General features: G+C 44.0%; 1 protein-coding gene across 1 annotated transcript; it reads right to left on the bottom strand.

Moving 5' to 3' along the window:
* Positions 1-86: 86 nt before the first annotated feature.
* On the bottom strand, positions 87-21,190 carry DDX23 (DEAD-box helicase 23). Its single transcript, XM_056856696.1, has 17 exons — positions 21,103-21,190; positions 18,295-18,503; positions 14,425-14,529; positions 10,872-10,968; positions 9,609-9,674; positions 9,266-9,404; positions 9,029-9,162; positions 7,250-7,362; positions 6,570-6,713; positions 5,614-5,839; positions 5,211-5,356; positions 4,295-4,472; positions 3,772-4,014; positions 2,545-2,696; positions 1,613-1,721; positions 931-1,105; positions 87-332 (listed from the first exon to the last, which is right to left on the bottom strand). Exons 2-17 carry the CDS (start codon positions 18,501-18,503, stop codon positions 109-111), a joined length of 2,460 nt encoding a protein of 819 aa, XP_056712674.1. The 5' UTR covers positions 21,103-21,190; the 3' UTR covers positions 87-108.
* Between the last annotated feature and the right edge of the window lie 3,074 nt (positions 21,191-24,264).

The following is a 24,264-nucleotide window of genomic DNA, read 5'->3' on the forward strand; positions in this document are numbered from 1 at the left end:
CATCTGGAGAGAGGCACTCTCTCAGTCAGTCTTGCTTAAGCTCCAGGACATGAAGCAGGGTGTCCCCCAGCCACAACTGCAGAACCTCTTGCAGCATTTCTACAGAGCTCAGGCAAAGATAGTCTCCTCTCGACGCTTCTTGGTAAGGATGGTCCCTGGCTTATGCTGGGCATCTGGGTGGTTGGCCAGCTCTGGTGGGCAAGAGGATACTGGGCTCTCGAGGATGGCCTGCTTGAGGTCGTAGAAGACTGCAGAGTCCTCCTTGGTGACGAATGAGATAGCCACACCACTCTTGCCAGCTCTTCCTGTTCGACCAATGCGATGGATATAATCTGCAAGAATGGAAGGAGAGGCAGGATGAGGAACGAAGAGGCAAGCCACAGCTACCTCTGCTGTAGGATATAGCAGCTGGCTAAGAGCCATACAGTGATGACTCACTGGTCCCAGATACACACCTGTCTCAGAGACAGAATCTAGACACCATTTAACAGTTGCATAGAATAGGTTATCGCAGAAAGATAGGAGCTGAGTGTTCAAACTACTTCACAAATATTGTCAGTCATTGTTACCATGGTCCAATAAGGTAGGCCAGTATTATTATTTTTGTGTTACAAATGGTACTGAGAGAGTGGATTGCCCATGGCCATCTAAAAAGTTCTTGGCTGAGACTTGTTGCTAGTATTCTATAGAAGCTTTCAGTGCTGGGGAAGGGGGGGGCTGGACAGCAGATCTCTTTGTTGCTTGGTAACTCAAATCACTCTGGGATTTAACAGAGGTGACCAATTTAGTCAAGCAGCTAGCAGAATGCATACAGCACCCCATCTCACAAGCATCAGTTCAGCAGTAAGAACTACCGAAGTTATGCCTCACAGAAGGGGGGGTGCCTAAAAGATCTCCAAGGCAATGGAGGTGACTAGGATATCATCTCACCTTCTATGTTCTTAGCCATGTCGTAGTTCACCACCATAGACACATCCTGGATGTCAATACCACGTCCAGCCACATCTGTGGCAACCAGAATGTCCTTGGCACCAGCCTTCAAGTTGGAGAGGGCAAACTCTCGCTGTTCCTGACCTTTTCCACCATGAAGTGTGCAGGCATTATACTGCAGAAACAGGGAGAATGATGAGTTAAATTGGGACATAGCCAGCTAGGATGGAATTAAGCAAGCACAGGCTAGCAAGAGTTCCTTCCAGGGGCAAAGTCAATCAGGAATTTCAACCAGACACAGCAGAGCAGAGCAGTCTACCAATCCCAAGTGCTCTTGTAGTACTCACAGGACAAACAATGTTGGTTACAGGATACCAAAGGGAAAACTGCCAAACCAAGAACTGGCAAGTAGCAGTATGGTTCCCAAATGCAGGCTTCTGCAGACAGGCTTGTGCATAGCCAGTGGCAAACTGTCTTGCAAGCTGCTGTGAGCTCAACAGCTGCACTTGTTATTTGTTTACTGTGTGGGGGTGAGAGAAAGCTCCTTCCCTCAGCATAAAACAGGGATTGTACTCATGTAATTCAGATGCCTCAAAAGATGGAGAGGTAAACCCTACATAGGTCTTTGGTACCTCCATAAAGAACTTTGCATTTCACCATACTACGAGGGACCACCACTTACCCCCATCTTCTCCAGAGATTTGGCCAGTACATCGCAGCCCTTCTTCTGGTTGACAAAGATAATGATGGGTGGATCAAAGCCCTGTTCCAAAATAGCCAGCAATTTCTTCCTGTGAAGGGACAGGAGGGAAGACAATGAATAAGCAAAAATGTAGGTAGTAGTATTGGTGGGGCCCAAAGTTGTTAATTAAGTAGAGACATTCCCCACTTGTTCCTAGAAGTAATGATCTCTCGCCCTGTATGAAAGACTTTCTTCATCTTTACAATACCCTTTGGGATAATTTAATGCTCTGCTGTTCAGAAAACGCAGAGACAATACCCACCACCTGAAACCACAATCCTGCCTGAAACTTCCATCATTTGGGGAAGCCTATGCTGAACCATATTCCGTGGCCCATCTGTATTGATGATCTACATGCCATGATGTGCATTCACACAAAGGAAGTCATTCCTACACTGTTCTTCTGACCCTCCAGCCCCTCACATGCACAACCCTGTTGCTCTTCATGCTGCCTGAGCCATCAGTATTATACTTTCCTGATAACATGGGCTCCTCTTAGTGTGATTCAGGAACAGTTTCATATTCTGAGCCATAAGGAACTTCCAAGGGAAGTACAGGAAGCCCATTCCACAGATCCCATTACAGTACAAGCCTCAGTTGGACTGGGAGCCCTATTTTATAACCAGGGCTATGCATATGCTACAAATGATGGGATAATTCAGACAAGCTTATAATGTGATACTGGATTTTAAATGCCTACGTACAGAACACATTTTTTTAAATGCAGCCCTGATATTAAAACAGCCCAGCTAATCCAAATTGTACTTCTACCACTCCCAGACGACCCACAGTGCATCTCCCAAAGCACGCCCTCACTGCAAACCAAGCTCCCGCTGTCCCCTCCCATAAGAAGCTACCAAATCAATCAATACCTCTTCTCCGATTCCGACATGAGGAAGACTTTCTGCTCCACACGCTCGTGCGGTTTCCCAGCTGAGCCAATGTAGACCACGGCAGGCCGGCGCAGATAACTGCGGGCCAGGCGCTCCACGGCAGGTGGCATGGTGGCTGTGAACATCACCGTCTGCCAGGCATGCAAAAAGGAAATGAATGAAATGGATCCCTGCCTCTCTCCCACTGGAGAGCTCCCACAGTAACCACAGTATGTGGAGATGTGGCATGTAGGATTATAGCAGATCTTGTGGGGAATGTACATTCCAATGTCCAAGATACGAGATTGAGCATAATCGATTTTATAATATCCCATTCCCAGGAAGGTCAGATCAGGAAAAATTAGTCATATTACTGGCAGATAATTCATTACTTTCCAAAGGGCAAGATTTGTTGCTGCCAGCATGAAGGATAAAAAGACGATGGGGCACGCTGACTACCTGTGACTGCCCACTCTGGGTCACCCATCACTTCTAATTTGTCTCCGGACTGTATGCTCTTTTTTGTTGTTGTTATTAGATATATATTTTAATGATGAATTTGTATTATAATATTTTTCTTGTATTACTTTTTATCTTGGTGTACTTTGTACTTTGTTTTGTATTGTTGCTAGGGCTTTTTTGCTAATGCAATAAAGACTGGTTGATAGTGTATAGATATTAAAATTTCCCACTTAATCTCTCTTTCTTCAGGAAGTTCCCTTCAACTATCACCAGACACAGTCTCCACACTTATATCTGTTTAAGAAAGACATATCCATGTAAAAGGGAATTCACTTTTTCTCTCTTGAAATCCTCAATCTCCATGTGCTGATTATCCCACCATTTCATCTCTCCCAGCTGTTCTCTTTTCTGCCCCAAATTCGCCCAGCTTTAATATGATCTCTGTTCTGCTTTCCTCTTTCTCAATTAAACTATGCTCTGAACAATTCATTTTCCCTCTTTGTAAAGGACAGGGTACTTTCCAGCAAGCTTAACTTCCTTTCTATTTAATGAATATGATTCTGAACTCTGGAATGGAATTTGGCTTCCTGGAAATTATACAATTATAAAGACACCCTCCCCACAAGACACCAGTTCAGATATGACGTTTTGGCCAACTTGGATTTAGAGACTAATTTCTGTGCCAGACACAGAAAAGTGCTGATCTACTTGACCCCTGGTACTTTGCTAAAGCACTGGACAGCAAGAGCACTGGGCCCCACTGACCTGTCGGTATTTGTGCTTGCCCGACTCAAAATTGGCCAGCATCTTCTCAGGGTCCTCAGCCTCGTCAGTGTCAGGTTTCTGGTTGGTGACGGGCATGTGTTCCAAGATCTTCTGCACATCAGGCTCAAAGCCCATGTCAATCATGCGGTCAGCCTCATCCAATACCACATAGGTGCAGCGGCTCAGCACCAGGTAACGGTTCTCCAGCACGTCAATGAGACGACCAGGAGTGGCAATAACAATCTGGAGCATTGGGAAGGAAATAGCAGGTTTAAAGAGGCAGAAATGAACTTATGTTCACCCTTGTAACCACAGTCTATTATTCTTCCCTTTCCCCAGCACTAAAGAAAACACATTTGCTAAGCCCTACCCAAGCAGAGAACTGAGTTTGATTATGCAGTGAAAGACAACTAAGGTTATAATTTACCATTTCTACAGTGCATAGACAATGTACAAGATCATCCTTTATGCTTGGAAAGGGAACAATCCACCCTAATATTTGAGGTCAATTACCCCCTTTTACCTCACAGCCCATGCGCAGCCGGAAGCCTTGGTCCTCACGAGAGATGCCACCAATAACAGCGACTGTGCGGATTCCCAGAGGCTTTCCAAATTTGATAGTCTCTTCCTCAATCTGCTGAGCCAACTCACGGGTGGGGGCCAGGATGATGGCATAGGGGCCCTGATCTGACTCTTCAATCCTGTAATGAAGACGCTCATATGTTGACTCTCAGAGAAACAATGTGGAACTGCTCCTTCTGTATCCTAAGAGACTCCACAGGTTCCCATCCAAAGACCTCCTAGTACTTATGAAATTAAGGGGTGACTTCAGATGCAGAGACATATGTGTGTCTGTGACCTGGATCTAGCTAACCAGCACAGCAGTGACAGTGAGAGTTTGTATAAGTGGAGGCTTCTGACCAGGGTACTACCTGGTATGCAGGCCTAATGAAGTCAATAGGTTCCAACTGAACCAGGTTCTTTTCAAGGCAAAAGCTGACTTGGGTCAAAATAAAGCAAGATACTCCCCATATGGTCACTGCAGGGCTTACAAGAGAAAGACAAGTCACCACATAGTGGATGGCTCTCTCCAACATGCTTTGCTTGCTAGCTTCCAAGTAGTATATGGCTGGATAGCAGACCAGACCAACCTTGGTATGATCCAGAACAGTTATTTTTAGGTTCGTATCATTCCATGGCTGTGGTCCCTCTTCAGTCAATGCTACCAATGTGGAAGCCTCACTCACAAGTTTTAAATAAATACATTGACTCTCACCCAATTCAACAAGGAATAAGACACAAGTGCAAGTCTGAGTTTTGCCAGTACACATGACCAGACCTTGCCGGGGGGGGGGGGAGGGGCTATCTTCAAGTCAAAGACACCCCTTGGGCTAACTGAATGCCCTGCCAACATAAAACTGTCCCAGCCGGTATCTTACCTGTCAATCTTGGGCAAGGTGGTGATCCATACCAGCAGTGGGATAAGGAAGGCAGCAGTTTTGCCACTGCCAGTCTCAGCCACACCAATGATATCACGGTTCTGCAGACCAATAGGGATGGCTTGGCGCTGGATAGGAGTAGGTTCCTATGCAAAAGGGACAAAACCTGTGAGGATGGTGCTGTACTTCTGGTGGAATCATCCAAGGGAGTTCAAGGTGACAGTCATACACTGCAGTAATCTCTGGCTCTGAGCCGTCCCCATATCCGCTAGACAACATGTTCTTGCCAGAACAGGTTTGATAACCCAAAAGGCCTGATTCTCAAACTTTCCCAAGACAAATGCTTATGCAACTTCTAGCAATGTCAGAATGGATGACAGGGGATTAATGACTTAGATCTCACCTTGTAGCCACATTTGTCAATAACCTCCAAGATGTGAGGGGGCAGCGAGGAGTCCTTCCAGGAACGGATGGGGTTGGGGATCTTGCCTCCCTTGGTTGTGATGCTGTAATCCTCCCGGAAAATTCGCCAGTCCCTGTCCGTCATCTCATCCAGTTTCTTTTGAGACCAATGCCGATCATCCCAGCGCTGCTTGGCCTCCTTTTTACGCAGCTTGCGCAGACGTGTCCTATGAAGCAGGAGGGCAAACCACACAAGGGGGGAGTCAGAAGAGTTAGTGGCAGTGATTGCCAGTGGCCAAAACAATTGGATAAATAGGTTGTGAGCCAACAGAGGGTGTTTTATATTTACCTACAAAAGGGCATATGCAGGAAATCTGCTTTACTACAAAACTATGATCATGTCAAGAATAAGGAACATGACTTCCAGGATATTTGGTACATCCAGATTTTTTTTCAAAAAAATCTACAAGTTTTCAGCTCTTATTGGAAGATACGTCTAGTCTGAACAGCAATCTAAAAAAAGTGTCTGGTTTTCCATAGGAAGAGAAAAAATGCTTGACCTTCACAACTTGTTGTCCACCAAGTATTATTGTTCTCCAACTTTTCCATCCTCTTCTATTACTGCAATATTTTGCAAGGCTTCATGTTAACACCCTTACCCAGGCAGGCAATTTATGGCTACCTCCCCAGATACTGAAAGGCATATGAGGCTAATACATCCAACAATTCATATCAAGCCTGTGCATGTTAGTAATTTGCATAACTTATTTTTCTCATAATGAGCATCCAGAATGTTGGCTGCTGATTTGCAGTGAAATAAGATACATTTGATAGCATGGAACACTTCCACAGAACAGCAAATCCAGAAAAGCTACACTGAAGTCAGATAAATCTTCCAACTCTCACAAGCTGTAAACCCCATCCAAACCTTACTTTCCCTCCCACTCTGTTACTTACTCTTCTTGCTCTTTCTCCTCTAGTGTGCGCCGTTTCTCCATCAAGTCTCCATAAAAGCGGGACTGTTCCCGTTTCTGCTGCTTTAAATCAATGCCGGCAATAAAGCCTCGCCCCAGCAGCTGAACCTGGTGTCGCTCCTTGTACCTGAGGAATAGAGAGTCCAATAGCCATGACACAGCTTGGGGTGAAATGTGGCCTCTTCTACAGGGAATCTGACAGACTTCTGAGAATCACAAGTACCCTTTTTTATTAAAAAAGAAACAAGCTTCGAGCCCTCAAGCTGTAGATTAAGAAATCCTGAAAGACTATACATGTGAGTTTAAAACAAGACAGACTAAGTAAAGTGGCCAAAAGGACTCTGTCTCAGTTAACACTGGCACTCATAGACTATTAGCACAGTAGCAGTTCTCTTTTTGACCCCTCCCCAATCAAAAGAAACTAGAACAAAACAAGTCAATAACTAAAAACAAATTATCCAACCCAAAAAAACATTAATGGAAAGCAATTTTTATAAACCTGCACATCCTTTTTAAAAGTGCCAAATCCTGGACTTTCAAGTTATCTTTTCCTCAGGGAGCTTGGCATATCCTAATTCTTTTGCACCACACCCCTGATAAAGAAATTGGAGGCTGTGAAACAACAGGCTCCTTTCTGGACCACCTTCCCAAAGAGATACTCACAAGGGATTGTAGTCAATGGAAGTGTCCTCTGAAGCATCCCACTCAAAGACAAACTTGCGATCATTCAGGTGCCGGGTGCGCCTCCGCTTTTTGACCCCACCCAAGTACCGTTCCTGGCAATGAAAGAGTGGGACAATGGTGGAATAATGCTTGTTCCTTATTCATTCAATCTATACTCTGGTATTATCTCAGGTCGAAACTCAAGACAGCTAACACCATAAAAAACCTCAGATTCATGCTTCACTTCTCTTGGGTTCATCTCCAACTCAACATTTGTCCCTAGGCTCAAATCCCTTTTCATTTCAGTTATACAAGCATGCTCTGAAAAAGCCTACCAACACAAGATCTTGTAAACTGAGGATGCCCCCTGTGATGTATGGCCTCTAGTTCTGCCCTCCAGGCAACCCAGCAAATCCCTGTCTACAGGGGGAGTAGGCAGATACTAAGTGGCATCAGCCATTGAGAAGCTGAGGAACCTCTGGTGGGTGGGGGGTGGGGGAGAGTTAGATGAAGGGAAAGTCTGTCATTGCCTCAGATAAGGCTTGGGGAAGCAGCAGAGAAAAAAGGGAAAACTACCAGAATAGTTAGGTAGTTTGGCTTTACCAGTTGAAGATAAAGGTCTCACACAACTTTAGTTTAGTACACAGGGCTCAGGACCCTATGGAAAGGTAGGAATAGAGCAGTACCCTGTGCTACCTTAGGGAAATAGTGTGTTAGTGCCTTGTGAGAGGATTGAGGAAAACAACCCAGGAAACAAGTTTATACTATGTCAAGATTCTGAGACTCTTGGGTATAGTGAGACGTTCCAAGAAAAATCCTTTTTTCCTACCTCTATCACTGGAACAGCCTGTCATTTTTGTAAAAGCCATGTGTGTGGGTGAAATTGGAACTTTTCTAGAGCAGAGCTTCTGTCCTCACCATAAATAGCAGATACCTTGTTTCCCTAAACCACTAAGCATAAGCCCTTCTAAAGAAGGGACAAACTTATTTTTTGTATTGTGAAAAGGTGTTTGTGTGAATCATTCCAGGAGAAGGGGAGGGGGAAAGCTACAGAAATTACCTCAGATTCCTGTTCTATCTCCCCAAGCCTCCTATATAATATAATAGCAGCATGTAATACAGGTTAGTTTTTTATTAACATTGCCTTACCAAATTACTCATAACTGACGCTATAACTAAAACAATTAGGTCACTGCTACAGGAAGGTGTGACGTATGATGGTGGTGAGCTTAGGCTGCTACTTTCTTCTTCAGTCATGTATTCCAAAAATATTCAGTGACTTCACAGAAAACTCATTGTAACAGACCAGTCTTAAGATCGTAAACAGGCTAGCCTTTACATTGCAAAAAAAGGGGGGGGGGGTAAAAGAGGTGGCAATAAGACTGCACAGATTATGACTAGATTCCCAGTCTGAAACCAATGGTTTAGCACCACCAGTACACACCAGACTGAGTTTGTAAATGGCCCAATATGGGGCTCTATTATGATGTACGCTCATAAACCAATCTTCTTCATTACATGTCAAATTGTGATCTGGATGTCTGTTGAGGCATTTTAAAATGTGCTTCAACACATAAGACTAGTGATGGCCAAGTTGTGCTGATTTCACCCTGCACTAGGGCATCTTGGCCTCGATTTTAAGTGGAGACCCAGCCAATCAGATGTGCATCCAAAACGCCCTCCAATCCCAGCCTTCTTGCTTTAACCTGTGGGATCTCACCTTCAAGAAAGAGAGATAAAATGGAGGCCTGGAACTTTGCCCTGTCCAGTATGTGTTACCTTGATGGCATGCAGTTCCTTGCTCTTGTCTTTCTCCTCGCGGATCTTCTGCCGCCCCTCCTCATCCTCATTGCCATTGGTCTCCCGTTCCATACGTTCCCTCCGCTCACGCCGCTCCCTCTCCTGGGGATCCTCTGCAAGCGGGTAAAAGAGCAAATTGTCCCAAGCTCAGAACAGGAATTCAACAAAAATCACTCTAGCTGGGTATCTAGTCACCCAGAAGGAAGGAAGCCTTACCCAGCATCTTCCTGCCCATCTCTTGGAACTGTTTTCTTTTTTTCCTCTCATCCTCCAGCAGCCGCTGTCGCTCCTCTACCTCCTGCTGCCGGCGCTTCAAGGCCTCAGCTTCCCGTTCTGCCTTGGAAAGGAATTTGGGCTGCAAGAAACCAGCGCAAGCTAGTAAGGCTACAAGTGAACTGTGTGTGCCTCTTTTAGGAAAAGTGCTGAATGAAGGGGTGGACATATCTGGCAGTCTTTTTGCTGAGACTACTGAGTCACACATGCTAGCTGGCCTCATGCTAGCAGCCGAGGGATTGGCAGGTAGAAGCCGAGAAAAAGGAGGCATGCTTCATGCTCTCACCTTGGCTTCAGCCTCTTCCTCGGCTTTTTTCTTAGCCAGCAGCTCCTCCAGGGACAGTGGCTGTGCCTGCAAATACAAGAGATGCCCGTCAGGATCCTGGAAAAGTCCTCTAAGCTCTGGAATTGCTACCACAAAAGCAATGCCACAGAATTCCAGAACAGCAAGACTGACAGGGCATCTGTGCAACTGTTTCCATGCAGATGGTATAATCGAGGTCTCTCTTTTCATCTCACCATGCACATTTCCTAGATGCGCAATACCAAGAAGAATATAAAGATGACTGAAAGAATCACTACACAGTGGTGCTGAAGCTTCCCAACCAAGAGGTAAGATTCCCACCTGAGAGACCCAGGGAAAACGCCTCTAAAATACATCAATTACTTTTGTTAATGAGGTTCTTAATTAAGGGAATCAGTGTGGTGTGGGAGAGTCAAATTTGGACTAGCATCTAGGCCAGGGGTGGGGAACGTCAGGCCCGGGGGCCGTTTAAGGCCCGCAAAATCATTTGGTCTGGCCCTTTGTGGGTCCTGGCAGATCTCTAGCTCAGAAGGATCTAAGACTGGTGAGCTGCCCCCTCCCGTGGACAGGAATAGCCTCTATTCAAGGCGGATGTGAGTTTGTTTTGCTGAGAAAAGGAACCTTTTTTCCCCTTGCAGAAGAGTCGTTAGCTATGGAGCTGCTAGGACCGCCCAAGAAACTGTGTTAACCTTTTCCCACCTGGGCCATGGAGAAATGTACTACAAGAGGGCTGGGGGCGGAAGTGGCGACAATGGAGGTGTTAAAGGGGGTAGGGCCAGAATGCACGGGGGGGGGGGGCGAGTTCTTAGCCAGTGAGTCCTCATTTCATCCCTGCAAGTGGAGGTAGCAGCAGCCGGCTGTAGAATCCGGCCCCAACCATGCAGAGCAGGAGCAACTCCAGCGTGCGGCTGGATGGCTACGCCCGGCTGATGCAACAGACCATCCTGTGCCACCAGGTGGTTAGTGCGCCACCGGTTGGATGCCTGCCTGCTTGCCCGTGCCGGGGGGGGGGGTCATCTGGGGCAACTGCCTGCTTGGGGCTTCGCCAGCTAATTTTTAAGTTGATTATTTTGTATGGCCCCAAAGGATGTCATAAATATCCAAATGGCCCTTAGGGGAAAAAGGTTCCCCACCCCTGATCTAGGCAGACTGGATAAAGAGAAAAGCTGCTCTTTCAGTTCAGTTATCATTTGGTTCTTGTGACAAGAGAGGAAGTACTGTAGCCCTTGAAAGTACATGCAGCACCTTTTCCTTCCTGCCCCCTGTATCATCCTCTTCATCCCTGCGAGAATCTCTGTCCTTCCTGGATTTGGAGTCTTTGTTACGACTCGGAGAGATGCTTCTGTTCAAAAGAGAAGTGAGAGTCAGAAGTGATGCAAACAGCCTATCAACACGGCTCTCCCCAATATATTGTTCTCAGGAAAGGCTGCCAGCTTTAATTCCGGGCCTTTGTTAACACACAAGGGTGATGGAGAAGGAGGAGGGAGGAAGAAGAAGAAGAGTTGGTTTTTATATGCAGACTTTCTCTACCACTTAAGGGAGAATCAAACCGGCTTACAAACACCTTTCCTTCCCCACAACAGACACCTAGTGAGGTAGATGAGCTGAGAGAGCTCTAAGACAGCTGTGACTAGCCCAAGGTCACCCAGCTGGCTTCAAGTGGAGGAGTGGGGACTAAAACTCGGTTCTCCAGATTAAAGTCCACTGCTCCAAACCACCGCTCTTAACCACTACACTATGCTGGCTCTCATATACTAAGATTAGCAGATACTAAGATTACCATATACTAAGATTAGCAGAAGGTGCCAGAAGGATGCTGGTCAGCTCTCTGTACAGGACCAATATGTTGTGAGGGTATTTTATAGGCAATGGAAAAGATAGACTAATTTTGCATGGGAAATATTATGTTTCCAGTAGCAGCCCACATTAGGAAATTATGCTGCTAGCAAGATCAACAAATCTGCAGCCCTATTCGCTCTTGGTCAGTGATGATCCTACTGTGGGACTTGGTCATCCTGCCATGAATCCAGTTTCTGTAAGTCTGACCTGATATCCTGATTGACAAGATCAATAACATGTGATACATGGCCTCTCAAATATACATACAGAAAAATATTTTAAAGGGATTCTGAAAGCAATCCTAACCAGGTTTACTAAAAAATAAGTCCCATGTTAATTAGTGGTAGTCAGTCCAGTGAGAGTAACTCCATTCTTCTTTTTTATTACACAATAGAATAGAAGCAATATGCAACAATACGTATATGACATTCAAAACATATGTAAAATATAATAAGAACTGGATTTCAAAATTAGAAAATGCTCTGAAAAAAATCTGGGCCAGAATTACAGAACTGAATGATACAATTATCAATACCAGTATAGTTGACTCTCCTGTCTAACTCCTTAAAATCACTGTGCAGACTCTGGGGAAATATTGATTTTAAAATTAAGCTTGCATTTCTAAGGCCACATATATAATGAAACTTTAACAAATGGTTTTAATGTTATGATTAATGCAGGATAATAAAAGTTTTATATTTCTTACCCATAGCTTGTGCGTTGCTTTTGGCTTTATGGTCTCTTTAGGATTTTAAACACCTCGTGGCAAACATAAGTATTTTAATACAGATATCTATTAAGCAAGTTGCTAGTCACTCCTTTGACCTAGCCATTGAGGCAAACTGGGCCGCTGCCTGGGGTACCACAGTTTGAAAAGTGCCTGGCTCAACAGTTCATATATCTTACATATCTAACCAGTACCAGTATTTCTGAGAGGTAACATAAGATCTGGGGTAACTGATTCTAGTTGTGGCTGATTAAGGGAAGGCATTCACCTGGGGGATAAATACCTATTGTATCTCAAGGTCTGGTCTCGATTGCTCCAAGGACATAAACAGAAAAATGTAAAAATATGAGCATCATTTTAAAAAAGAATAGGAAAATGATACCCTTGGTCAACTCCTGGTCATTTTTCCTAGTGAACTCATTCTTCAGGAACCCCAAACTCTGTACTGCTGTCCAATCGTTCATGCAACAAAGTGATTTCCTGCAGTACCTGTGACAACTCTGACACCCCCAGGGCCCTCACCCCAAAGGGATCCTCATTTCTATAACAATTAATCCTCACTTGTACATATGTACATCTCAGCATGGGCCTAGAAATGACAGATGGAGTCTGTATCAAACTAATATTAAATGGCAATGAGTCATGCTAAATGTGTAAGGAATGTAGGGCAACTCCTCCATCATTCATGCAAAGCCCATCCTAAGAGGAAGTCAATTGGACGCTGTTTCCCCAAGGACCTCAGAGCCTCTTCCTGATAATTTGATCTTAACGAACAACCCAGATCTCCAAAACAATAAGCAACAGGTCAATTCCAGCAGTTTTGCCCATATCTTAATGATTGGACAGGAAGGCTATTGCACTTCCCCAATCATGTCAAGTGCCCAACCACAGATACCTACATATCTAATTTCCAAATCTCCCAAGGGAACATTTATGATACATTTAATACAAACAAGGAAGACTCTCCTCCACAATGCAAACAAAGACTTTCTATTCAAACTAGCTCATCTCTGAAGAGACTGATGAAAATTCAGTGTCACATTCCAATGCAAACACCCTTCCCCTCCTCACTCTTGGAAAAATGGTGTAAAGAGTTACCCCTCAGCCCCAGTTTTTGTAGCCGGTTTGGATTTATCCAGTTACCAGAACCTCCTGTGGTTGACATTCTCCTCTTTATATCACTCCACAGACCACCTTGTTGCATTTTCTTCCTGCCCGGTCAATTTCAGCTCCTGAAGCTGCCTCATAGCCACAGAGGAACCCCTCTCTTCTCCCCAAGATCAGGCTTATAAGTCTTGTTTCCCCCTTTCAGTTTTTTCAGTCAGGCAATTTATTAGGGAAAGGTTTTGGGATTGTATCTGTATTTTATCCTTGCATTTTTCCCTTCTGTACATATCCATTTTATTGCCGAACTTAATCTAGTTTGATTCTTGTAGGTTCTTGTAGGTTATCCATGGCTATTGTGGACTGTAGTCTTTGTTAGTCTGGAGGTTTTCAGGACAGGAAGCCAAGCCTTATTCATTCTTAAACTCTTGGCTTCCTGTCCTGAAAACCTCCAGACTAACAAAGACTACAGTTCACAAGAGCCATGCAGATTAGCTTTGGATTTCACACATTAACAGATCACTTCAGGATACAATGGTTCCATATTAACATACCACACCCTCATTAGCACATTATCTTGATACTTACAGGACAATGATTAGCACATTACCTTTGATACTTTTTGCAGGACAATGATTCAGCTCAAACCCAACCCCTTTCTGACTCTATATTACTCTTCCTACACACTTGACACTGAGAGACACTGTCCTTCAGTGTTACTCCTCTGAAGATGTCTGCCACAGCTTCTGGCGAAACGTCAGGAAAGAAAATACCAAGACCATGGTCACACAGCCCAGATAACCTACAAGAACCAATGAACTCTGACCGTGAAACCCTTCGACAATATTTTAATCTAGTTTCTTTTCTGTAAACGAAATAAAATACTTTTGCTGTTTAAGTAAGCTTATTCCTTCTCGTTCTTTAAGGTGTTGGTCTGAATCTGGACCTTGGTATACACAGGGTTAAAGATCCCAAATATATTTTCACCCCCAAATGCATGTCTTTCCTTCATGCTAGCATGGGGATGCTTTTGCTAGTTACAGGACATTCACATGCATAGCGATTTGGGTAACAACTCCTTCCAGCTGCTTTATCCATAATACTCCCTACAGGAGAACAGTATTTTACCTGGAGCGTTTCCTGTCCTTTCGGTGCCCATCCTTCTCCCGCTCCCGGTCTTTCTTGCTGCGCTCCCGTTCTTTGTCTCGCTCCCTCTCTTTATATCTTCGTTCCCTATAAAAGAACAAAGAAATGTCTTTTATGAAGATCACATTTCAGCGCATACTGATCAAACAAGCCCACCCCCTCATTAGACCAGCATAAAATATAGAATGCGTTTGCTCTGCTTAATTCATCTGGCTATCCAATCCCACCATCAAATTGAAAAAGCCCATCCTCTCAACATTACCATATATACAGTCTGCACAAAACCACTGAAGTTTAAAAATATAGCAGAAAGGCCTAAAAAATATAATCAAAGCAACATGTTTGCACACTTTTCTGATAGCACAATAGAAGTGCTAAATTTGCTGTTGAAACTTTTTTCGCTCCTAAGAATTTCAACAGTTTTTTTTTTAAGTAAATGTTTAATCATCAAAACTGCAAAGACTGACTTGCAAATGAGGATCCAACCACAGCCTGCTTTGTCTCTGAAACACCTTGCAAAAAGTGGTGGATTGGGAACAGGATTCCTTGTAGATGAAACAGAGATAGATCTGTTTCCTATCAGTGCCCTGGATAGAGATGTAAAATTTCCTGAAATTCTGAAGCCATAGAAACAAACAATTTGGGGACAGGTGGGAAAACCTGAAATATATGCAACATTTACTTCCCCATTAAAACTAACATCATAATATTTGGCATATTTATTGAATTTAAAAGTATAAATGTCTTCATTTTCTGTAAAAAAAATTGCAAGGACACTCAATGCTTGAGAAACAGCTGCAAACTGTTGCACTCGATGTTATATTAGCACATGCATCTTAACTTAAAATTGAAGGTAGAAAACAAATTCTGTAGTAAGCACCAGTAAGAGTATTATTTCGATAAAAATATTTTCACATAGTCACAATATGTAAGACTACCATTATATCTCTATATCAAGTTAAACTTTATAACATTGAAAACACAGAACTCTTTAATAATGTATTATCAAGAATTATCATTATCTAACTGACCTATAGAAATTTCCATGCTATGCATTTAGAGTAAAACATTGTCTTAAAAACATTTCAGCCATTCTAAAAAGGAAAAAAGATATTTTTCCACTAGAAAAACGGAAAAAGTCCTCAGACTTCTTCATGCTGTACATTTTGAGCGAGAAGAACATTGTCTTAAGAAGCATTTCACTCATACTAAAGAAGAAAACAGTAAAGAGAACTATTTTCAGCGCTCCCCCATATCTCTCACTTTTTTCTGTTGGAAAAAGGAGGGGAGCCATTTTGCACAATAGACATATTGCTACAGTTCTTTACAGCTACATAGACAGATGCAATTCTTGCTTATGGTAATATCATGAACTTCAGAAAGGGGTGGTGGCTCAGCGGCAGAGAATTTGCTTTGCCAGGTTCAATCCCAGGTTCAATGTCCAGCATCTCCAGATAAAAATATCAAGTAGTAAGTAGGTGATATAAAAGACCTCCACCTGGGACCTTGGAGCAGCCACTGCCAGTCTGACTAGACAATACTGACCTTGAAGGACCAGGGGTCTGATTCAGTACAAGAAAGCTTCATGTGTTCAAATAATGGTCATTTGGAGCTGACTGATTCAGATGAGCATTAGTGCTGCACAGCAGATATAATTTCTTTACTGCTTATATAGCACCATCAGTGTGTCAGGATCAGGCATCTGTCCCTAGCATCCCATAAGTAAACTCATCCAGGCAGGTAGTCCTGAAGCAGTAATACTTTATTAGGAGCAAAAAGACAGATAAAACGACTGACTGCTTGCATGCAGGTGAGGCTGATAATGGCGAAACATTGGAAGGTTACATGTTTAAAAGCATTACAGGCTACGATGGTAAACACGGCTAAGCATCCCTGAAATAAGCTATTTCCAGGACAGGAAGACTAAACATCAGTGCAGTGGAAGAAAGGAAGAGCCAAACTGTACACAGAGTTTACAGGCATGGGAACCAAGGACTTGGTGTGTAGCCAGAAGCTGGCCTGCTCATGTCAAGAGCCTTTACCCCTGCTAGCAGCAAAGGCCTGACACAGTGTGAACAGCACTTTACAGAGTGCAAGATGACAGGCCCCACACTTACAAATCTAAAATTTGGTACAGGGGAGATGACAAAGTGAGGGGAGGAAGGTGAAGTTGGAGTAAACAGAGAAGAACATGAGAGGTTCGGGCCAGTGTGCCTAGTCAGCCATAGACTGCCAAGTCTACCACAAAGGCCAACTTAAGCAGACCGGCAATGCTAAGTCTAAGTTCAGATGCAGAATGGAGCAGTCAGGATAGAGCAACATTTTTAGAGCTGAGTTTCAATAGCTTGCATAGCTCCTTTACAAGCTCCCTGCCTCATAACTTGCAACCACATAAATTATGTAAAATAAGCATGCTTGATTCCACATGGAAGATTTCCCCCAATTCTACCACCTGAGCTGTGCACTTTTTTTCATCTCATGACATCAACCAACATTCCTGCATAAGTCGTACACAGTCAGTTCTTTCTGCAAAACAATCCCTTCCTAAAAAACGTTCTCAGCATGACATTGTTCGAACGATCTTTTTCTTGTTTTCAAAAAAGAAAGGTAAACCTTATGCTTGAGCGGAAGGAAACTTTCCCTTCCTCTGGACAGTAAACTCCTGCCTGAGGTTTTTTTTGGGTGGGGGGAGGTCAAGGCAACATTGCAGTGCAGTTACTAGAGTGCATCAATACAAAACCAGGGAAATGGGGTGTTTTTTTTTGCCACCAGTATGTGCGTGGGGGAGTGAATCAGAACCAGCGTCTTCACCAGTCTACCGCTGAAATGGAGCCCAAATACAGGGGAAAGAGAAGGGAACTGATGGAGGGGGTCAAGGCAACGTTGCAGTGCAGTTACTAGAGTACAGCAATACAAAACCAGGGAGATTGGGGTGTATGTGTGTGTGTGGGGGTAAATCAGCACCAGTGTTTTGTTCAGCCCAGCACTGAAACTGAGCCCAAAGGGAGATGGAGAAGGGAAGGAATCCACACCATTATGCAGTGAGATTGGGAGGAGATCTGTCCCAGCATCTTGCTCAGCACCACAACTGAAAGAATGCACGGATTTTTTAAAAAGGGATTTAGAATTGTACTATTCTCGATCAGTTCTATGCATGCATCATTTTTTTAAAGGGAAGGCAAAGAATTATGAAACAGAAAGACAGTGGGGTGGGGATGGGGGTGCAGTGAAGATCTGGCGTGAAAGATAAACCACAACTGATAATAATGAAAAATCAGGTTACCCTGTGCTATCTGGAATCTCCATTGCAAGTGTAATTTGACCAACAATCACAGCAGCAGCATGACCACCAAAGAAAAATTGCTTTGTGTGGAATCAGCCCAGACAAAGTTTAAATCTACATAATTTAAGCAGATCTAAGAAATCAACTTTTCTTGAAGTATGGTTTGGGATAACTCTGTACTGATTTTTTCTTTTTTTAAAAGCACAGAGTGTATGCAGCCCTAGTGTTTCTAAGGCACATAACTGTATGCACAAAAGCATGCACAATATATCCCTAAAACTCTGCAAGTATCTTATGGGAATGAAACAAACCACAGCTGCTCAGTGCAGTTGTAAAATATATGACCTTGCATGCCATGAGAAGCTGGATACCACCTCAAAACACAAAAACAAACAAACAAAAACAAGCCCAGTTTGAATCAGTCTGGCTTCCAGCCATACTTCTGAGTCAAACTGCCTGGTCCCATTAGTTGGCAAATCACCACAGTTAGCTCACCACTCAAAGGTACAGATTTAATCCAGACTGACAAACTACCTCCTAAAACTGGGATAGCACCACTCTAGCATTACCTCTCCGTTGACTTGGACCTGGACCGGGATCTTGACCTACTTCCTCTCCTTCTCTCACGGGAACGGTGACGCTTCCTGTCCTTGGCAATAGGGGAGCCTTTCCTATCACGATCTCGGTCACGTTCCCGGTCTGGCGAGCGTGAGCGTCTTCGCTCTTCTTTGATGGGTGAAGAATCCCGCTCTCTCTTTTCAATGGTTTCCCCAGCCATCTTGATAGGGAGAGATGTGTTAATTTGTGGAAAAGGAAAGACTTCCATCAGAAAACAACAACATAAAGAAAACATATTTCTGTATGGAAACCTCTCAATAAGTCATAGACATAACCCAATAGATCACAGGTTCCCAACCTTTTTGGGCCTGTGGGTGCCTTTGGTATTCTGACACAGAATGGTGGGTGCAATCCCAAAATGGCTGCTGTGGGAGGTGAAGTCACATACATAGAGGAATCCCAAGTGCAGGAGAGAAGAGGAGTAATAATAAAATACACCAGGAAAGGGTGGTGAGTGACTAAAATTCACTGTTGTGGCAGCTGCTATACAAACAATGTTATTTTAGTCTGTATCAGCTGTTTAGTGGTCAACCAGACACCCTACTGGGCAAGAGCCCCACCTTGCCCCACCCACTTTCTAAAATTACTTGGTGGGAGCCAAGGGCACCACAGAACCCACAGGCACCATGTTGAAGACACCTACAATAGATAAACTGAAAACCCTTCCTCTCTAAATGGCATACAATCTATTTTGCAATACTGGAATTTATTTTCTGGATGTATAAGCTAAAAACCAGCATGGTAGGTTCCAAAGACAAAATGGGTTCCCTGAGGCATGCCATCTGCCCACCCCCACCCCCAATTACCATCCAAGTCATGAAAGAGAAGCATACAGGGAAAGTATGTCGAGCAAAGGACTTTTTGGCTCTCTGATGGGGAGGGCACAACCCTAGGGCACCACCTCCCACTCCCTTCTCAATATGGTCCTCCACAAAAACTAATGAATTAATATGGGATATTAGTAGACTTGTCAAGAACCCAGTTTTAACAAAGTTGGTTTAGTGTTTAGAAACCAATTTAATTGCCAACTAATAAGCAATTTTACATAATATCCCCTTAATTTAATTAGCATGTGCAGATGAATGACTTCAAGTTTATACAAGTTGATGAATGCTCCTTGTTTTGCTGTCCTGTTTTGAAAAAGGAGCCAAAACCACACATGTGACAACAGATCTTATGAATGCTTTGTTGCACACAGGTGTACTGAAAAAAAAACTATCACATTCTTATCCTGCATTTACTATAAGGAGCTCAGGATAATATACACAGAATTTCCTTTTCCCCCATTTTAGCCTCACAACAAGGTAAGCTTGTTGTCTGAAAGACAGCAACCAACCCAAGGGTGGGTAGTGAGGTTTGTGGAGGTTTGAGCTTGGGTCATTACAGTCCTAGTCTGAACTTATGCCCTATACTGGCTCTCTAAAAGCCATGGCTTTCTACACATTCCAATTTCTTGCACATGCTCTGCACACATGCAATACAATACATATAAGGTTAACACTTCCTGCATAGGAAATGAAGTAACAGTCTCAGTTGTTTAAAACCTGATCTAGGAATTTATTTATGTACAAGATTTGTAAACCACCTTTCTGCCTAATCCGAGCTACCAGAGCCGTTTTGAACAAACTCCATACTCTTCCTGCAAAGCAGAGTGTGAAACCATTGATGCCTCACTCTTCTCCCAGAGGTAGAATGGAACTCAAGAGATCTGCATCCAAACCTGAAATCATACTCAGAGTTGGAAGGGACCACCAGGGTCATCTAGTCCAACCCCCTGCACAATGCAGGAAATTCACAACTACCTCCCCCCCATCCCCAGTGACCCATACTCCATGCCCAGAAGACAGCCAAGTTGCCCTCCCTCTCATGATCTGCCTAAGATCATAGAATCAGCAGTGCTGACAGATGGCCATCGAGCCTCTTCTTAAAAACCTCCAGGGAAGGAGAGTTCACCACCTCCCAAGGAAGCCTGTTCCACCGAGGAACCGCTCTGTTAGAAAATTCTTCCTAATGTCTAGACGGAAACTCTTTTGATTTAATTTCAACCCGTTGGTTCGGCTCCGACCTTCTGGGGCAACAGAAAACAACTCAGCACCATCCTCTGTATGACAGCCCTTCAAGTACTTGAAGATGGTTATCATATCCCCTCTCAGCCTTCTCTTCAGGCTAAATATACCCAGCTCCTTCAACCTTTCTCATAGGACTTGCTCTCCAGACCACTCGCCATCTGTGTTGCCCTCCTCTGGACCTGTTCCACCTTATCTACATCTTCCTTAAATTGTGGTGCAATACCATCACTTTGAGTGATCTGGACACTATACGTCTGTTGATACAGCCCAAGATCGCATTTGCCTTTTTAGCTACCGCAATCTTTAGTTTATAAATTTAGGGAGTACAACACAAATGCTAAATTTGAAGAGGTGTGTGGAGGGGGGGAGAGGAGGGAGAGGCAGCCAACCGGCCGCTCTGGTTTAAGCTTGCCAGAAACATCAACCCCATAAATCCCGATGTGTGGGGGATTCTGAGTCACCTAGCCAACAGGGAAATGTCCTTTGCACTTGCTCAGAGACATTTTATATTATTCTTATGCTAATGTAAATATATGGGGAACAGGTTCCAGAGTAAGCCCAACAAAAAATTCCCGTGGAGGAGGCGATGAGGAAGAATTGAATCGCAGCCCCCCACCGGTTTGTCCCTGACCCGAAACAGTTGCCCCCTGCTGCTACAAGCCCCTATCTCTCAGCGCTCGCCGACAGTACCAAGGAAAGCAGGGGAGACGCCGCTCCTGCGACGCTTCTGGACGTCAACGCCGCTCACTTTCGCCCCACAGCCGCCGCCATCTTAAAGCTCCTAGTTCCGGCCACAACACAACAGCGCCTTACCGAGCAGCCTGATGGGAAAGCGAGTCCGTTCGCCCAAGCCTGCCCACCTCCGCGCCACGATTAAGGACTACAAATCCCAATAGAACTCGCGACAGTAGGGTCAAAATGCAGAGGTCCCTCGGGTCCGCACTGTCCTGCGTCATAGGTTAGCTCTTGAGAGACCACGGGAAGGGGCGGGATGCGGAAAGGAACCGCGGCGGGGCGTTCTGGTTGCTGCCAGGCCTTTTATGTAAAAGATATGGGGGGAAAGCAGGGCCAACGAATCTAATCCAGGAAAGTACAGAGGCCGTAGGAATCTCCGGGGTTTTTGCTCCAGTATAAACCCCCACAACTCCCAAAGGTCGATTGGCTTCAGAATTGAGGATTCGTGCCGGTTTTAGGCTAGCGTGGCGTGCTGGGAAATGTTCTTCTGGGACCGCAGAGTCGCGTTTAATTTTTGACTTGGTCTGTACGGGCTGCCCGACGAGAGTCCAGCGTTTATATTTCACTTGATTTTAAACCCCCCCCCTCTCCCTCACGCACAAAACAAAATTCCTACAACCCTACTTATAACGGTTGGGGTTTGCTCTATATGATGGCTACGTGATTTGAAGGTTGAGAGAAGCAAAGGGGAAAACGTTCTGAGTTTTACCCCTCGTCTAGGGACTCTGCGGAGTTAAAAGAATTTCAGTTGCAAATTGGTAGTTTTGAGCATTAGAGGGCGCAGCGACTCTGTAGGAACACCCCTAGAAGATGTCTGTTTAGATTGAAGTGTTGTAGAAACTATAATTTAAAAAAAAAATAGATCTCCAACCCACACTTGTGACTAACCAAGATTTAAAATATCATTCACACTGTACTTGCTTTAGTCAAAAAGGGCAAGAGTCCAGTAGCACCTTAAAGACTAACAAAAATATTTTCTGGTAGGGTAGGAGCTTTCGTGAGCCACAGCTCACTTCTTCAGATCCCACTGTGACTACCCACTGTGACTGTACTTGCTTGTCACATAGAAAATAAACTGCAAGGACTGATGCAATACTTTCCAATCCCACGTGTAGTCAAAGAAAAGCACACTGCATGTGCATGCTACAAATATTCTGAACTGCTGGTGGATGGTCTGGGGAGCCATCTGTTATTGATGCTGAGTACTGAGAGGGTTGCTGATAGGGGTCTACAGGGGTGCAAAATCCATTAAGACTGTACATCTCCAAATTCTTATGCAGCTGAATGGTTTCCAGATAAGGGGAAGTGAGGTGGCCTATAATGACTTGAGAAAGGGAGTTAAGTGGTTGGCACAATAACTCCTAAACATCATTTCCCTGTAGTTTAATTAGGGTGATGTGGTAGCAGGTAGAGTTTAGAGGTCATTGCTGTGTGACAGCAAAGAAACCTTACTTCTCTCTGCTACCATCTTATTTAGCTGAACGTTAAGCTCTTATACTTTGTAGTCACCCACTCCAGATTAATCCTGCCTGAGTTGTTTTACGTTGTAGGAGAGAGATGAGCGAGTGTATCCCTGTTACTTCCCGAGAGCCTCTCAGCATCTTTCAATAAGATTACTACCCCAGGCCCTTAGTAAAAGATTCCCTCTATTCCATCCTCACACCACCTAGGCCCAAACTTAATAACAAAATACACTGTATAACTTCATTCGCATAAATGGGCTTAATATTACTTGTGGAAAGGGAGGGATGAATGCTCAGCCCAGGTCATATTCAACTCCAAGTCCCTTCCTCTTCTTTCCTTAGGACACCACAGGCTGGGGGCCTGGGCAGGTGTTGTGCTTTGTGCTAATTAATCACATGTAGCTACTTCTCAGGGCTAGTGGCCCTTTTGGATTGAGTACAAAGTCCCATGGGGACGAGCCTTGGCCTCAGTAACAATCCCATTAAAATCAAGCCTTAGGGTTGCAGCTTGGAAGTGCTCCTGTGCTCCTAAAGGAAGGGCACAGTAAGGAAATTATGTTCTTTGTGTCAGAACATTACCAGTTTTTCTTAATTTCACAGTAAAGCGTTCTGATATTCAAAGGCCCACGTAACCCAGATTTGAGACTTGTAATGGAGAGTGCCTATTTTCATGTACATCTTCCCAGTCACTGGCAGGCTTTGTAACAAATCTCTGTTGCAGCTTTGGGAGTCTAGAGTGTTCAATTAATTAAATAGCCTACATTTGTAGACGTAATTACCACCTGAGGGTCAACAGACTTGACAGATAGGCTCAAATTGAAGGTTTATTATAAATGTTCTAAATAAGCTTTTACATGTGCCAGTGTGAAAGTGAGTTCATGGTTGGGCTTGTATGATTTTCCCTGTTGTTGGAACTAAATTTGCAGCATTCTCTTATTTTTGTCTTGATCTTTTAATGTATAACTTTGCTTGCAATATGGATCTGTGTATTTGCTTTGCAGGCACCATCCTCTCTATTTGCTGAATGTTTTACTTTCTTGGTTCTGTGCCTTTAATTCCAAAAAGTCATTGTGGGCCCAAGCTGATATTGCCTCTCTTCTCTGTTAGCATGCTCATCCCCAAAAGTCACAACACTGAGTTACCTTTGAGTTCAAAACTACTATTTGTTCAGCCACTTTCCCTATATTCACCTAATCCCAAATGACACATAAACTTTCTCTCTCTTATAATAGAGACTAGAGGGGAGCTAGTGTAATCAAAAAAAGAGAAAACAGTGTCTAAGATCTCCCTCTCAAAAGCACAGGAGGAGGCCTTGAGCATCTTGGCCTATGTGAAATGGGGAAAACAGAAACTTGTGCAGAGAGCTGTTCTAAAGTGAAACACGAAGACCACATCACACTTCAAGCTGTTGAAGTGCTGCTTATTCAGGGACTAGGGAAATGTTAGTAAAATCAAGGAAGTGTATAGGTGGAAGGAGAATTTGTATATGCAAAAACAGGGATAAGAAACACACTGCATCTCTATTTCATTCCATTAGAATCATAGAGTTGGAAGGGACCACCAAGGTCATCTAGTCCAAACCCCTGCACAATGCAGGAAATTCACAACTACCTCCCCCCCCCGCACACCCTCAATGACCCCTACTCCATGCCCA

This window comes from Euleptes europaea, chromosome 1 (assembly GCF_029931775.1).
Source record: "Euleptes europaea isolate rEulEur1 chromosome 1, rEulEur1.hap1, whole genome shotgun sequence".
NCBI lineage: Eukaryota > Metazoa > Chordata > Lepidosauria > Squamata > Sphaerodactylidae > Euleptes > Euleptes europaea.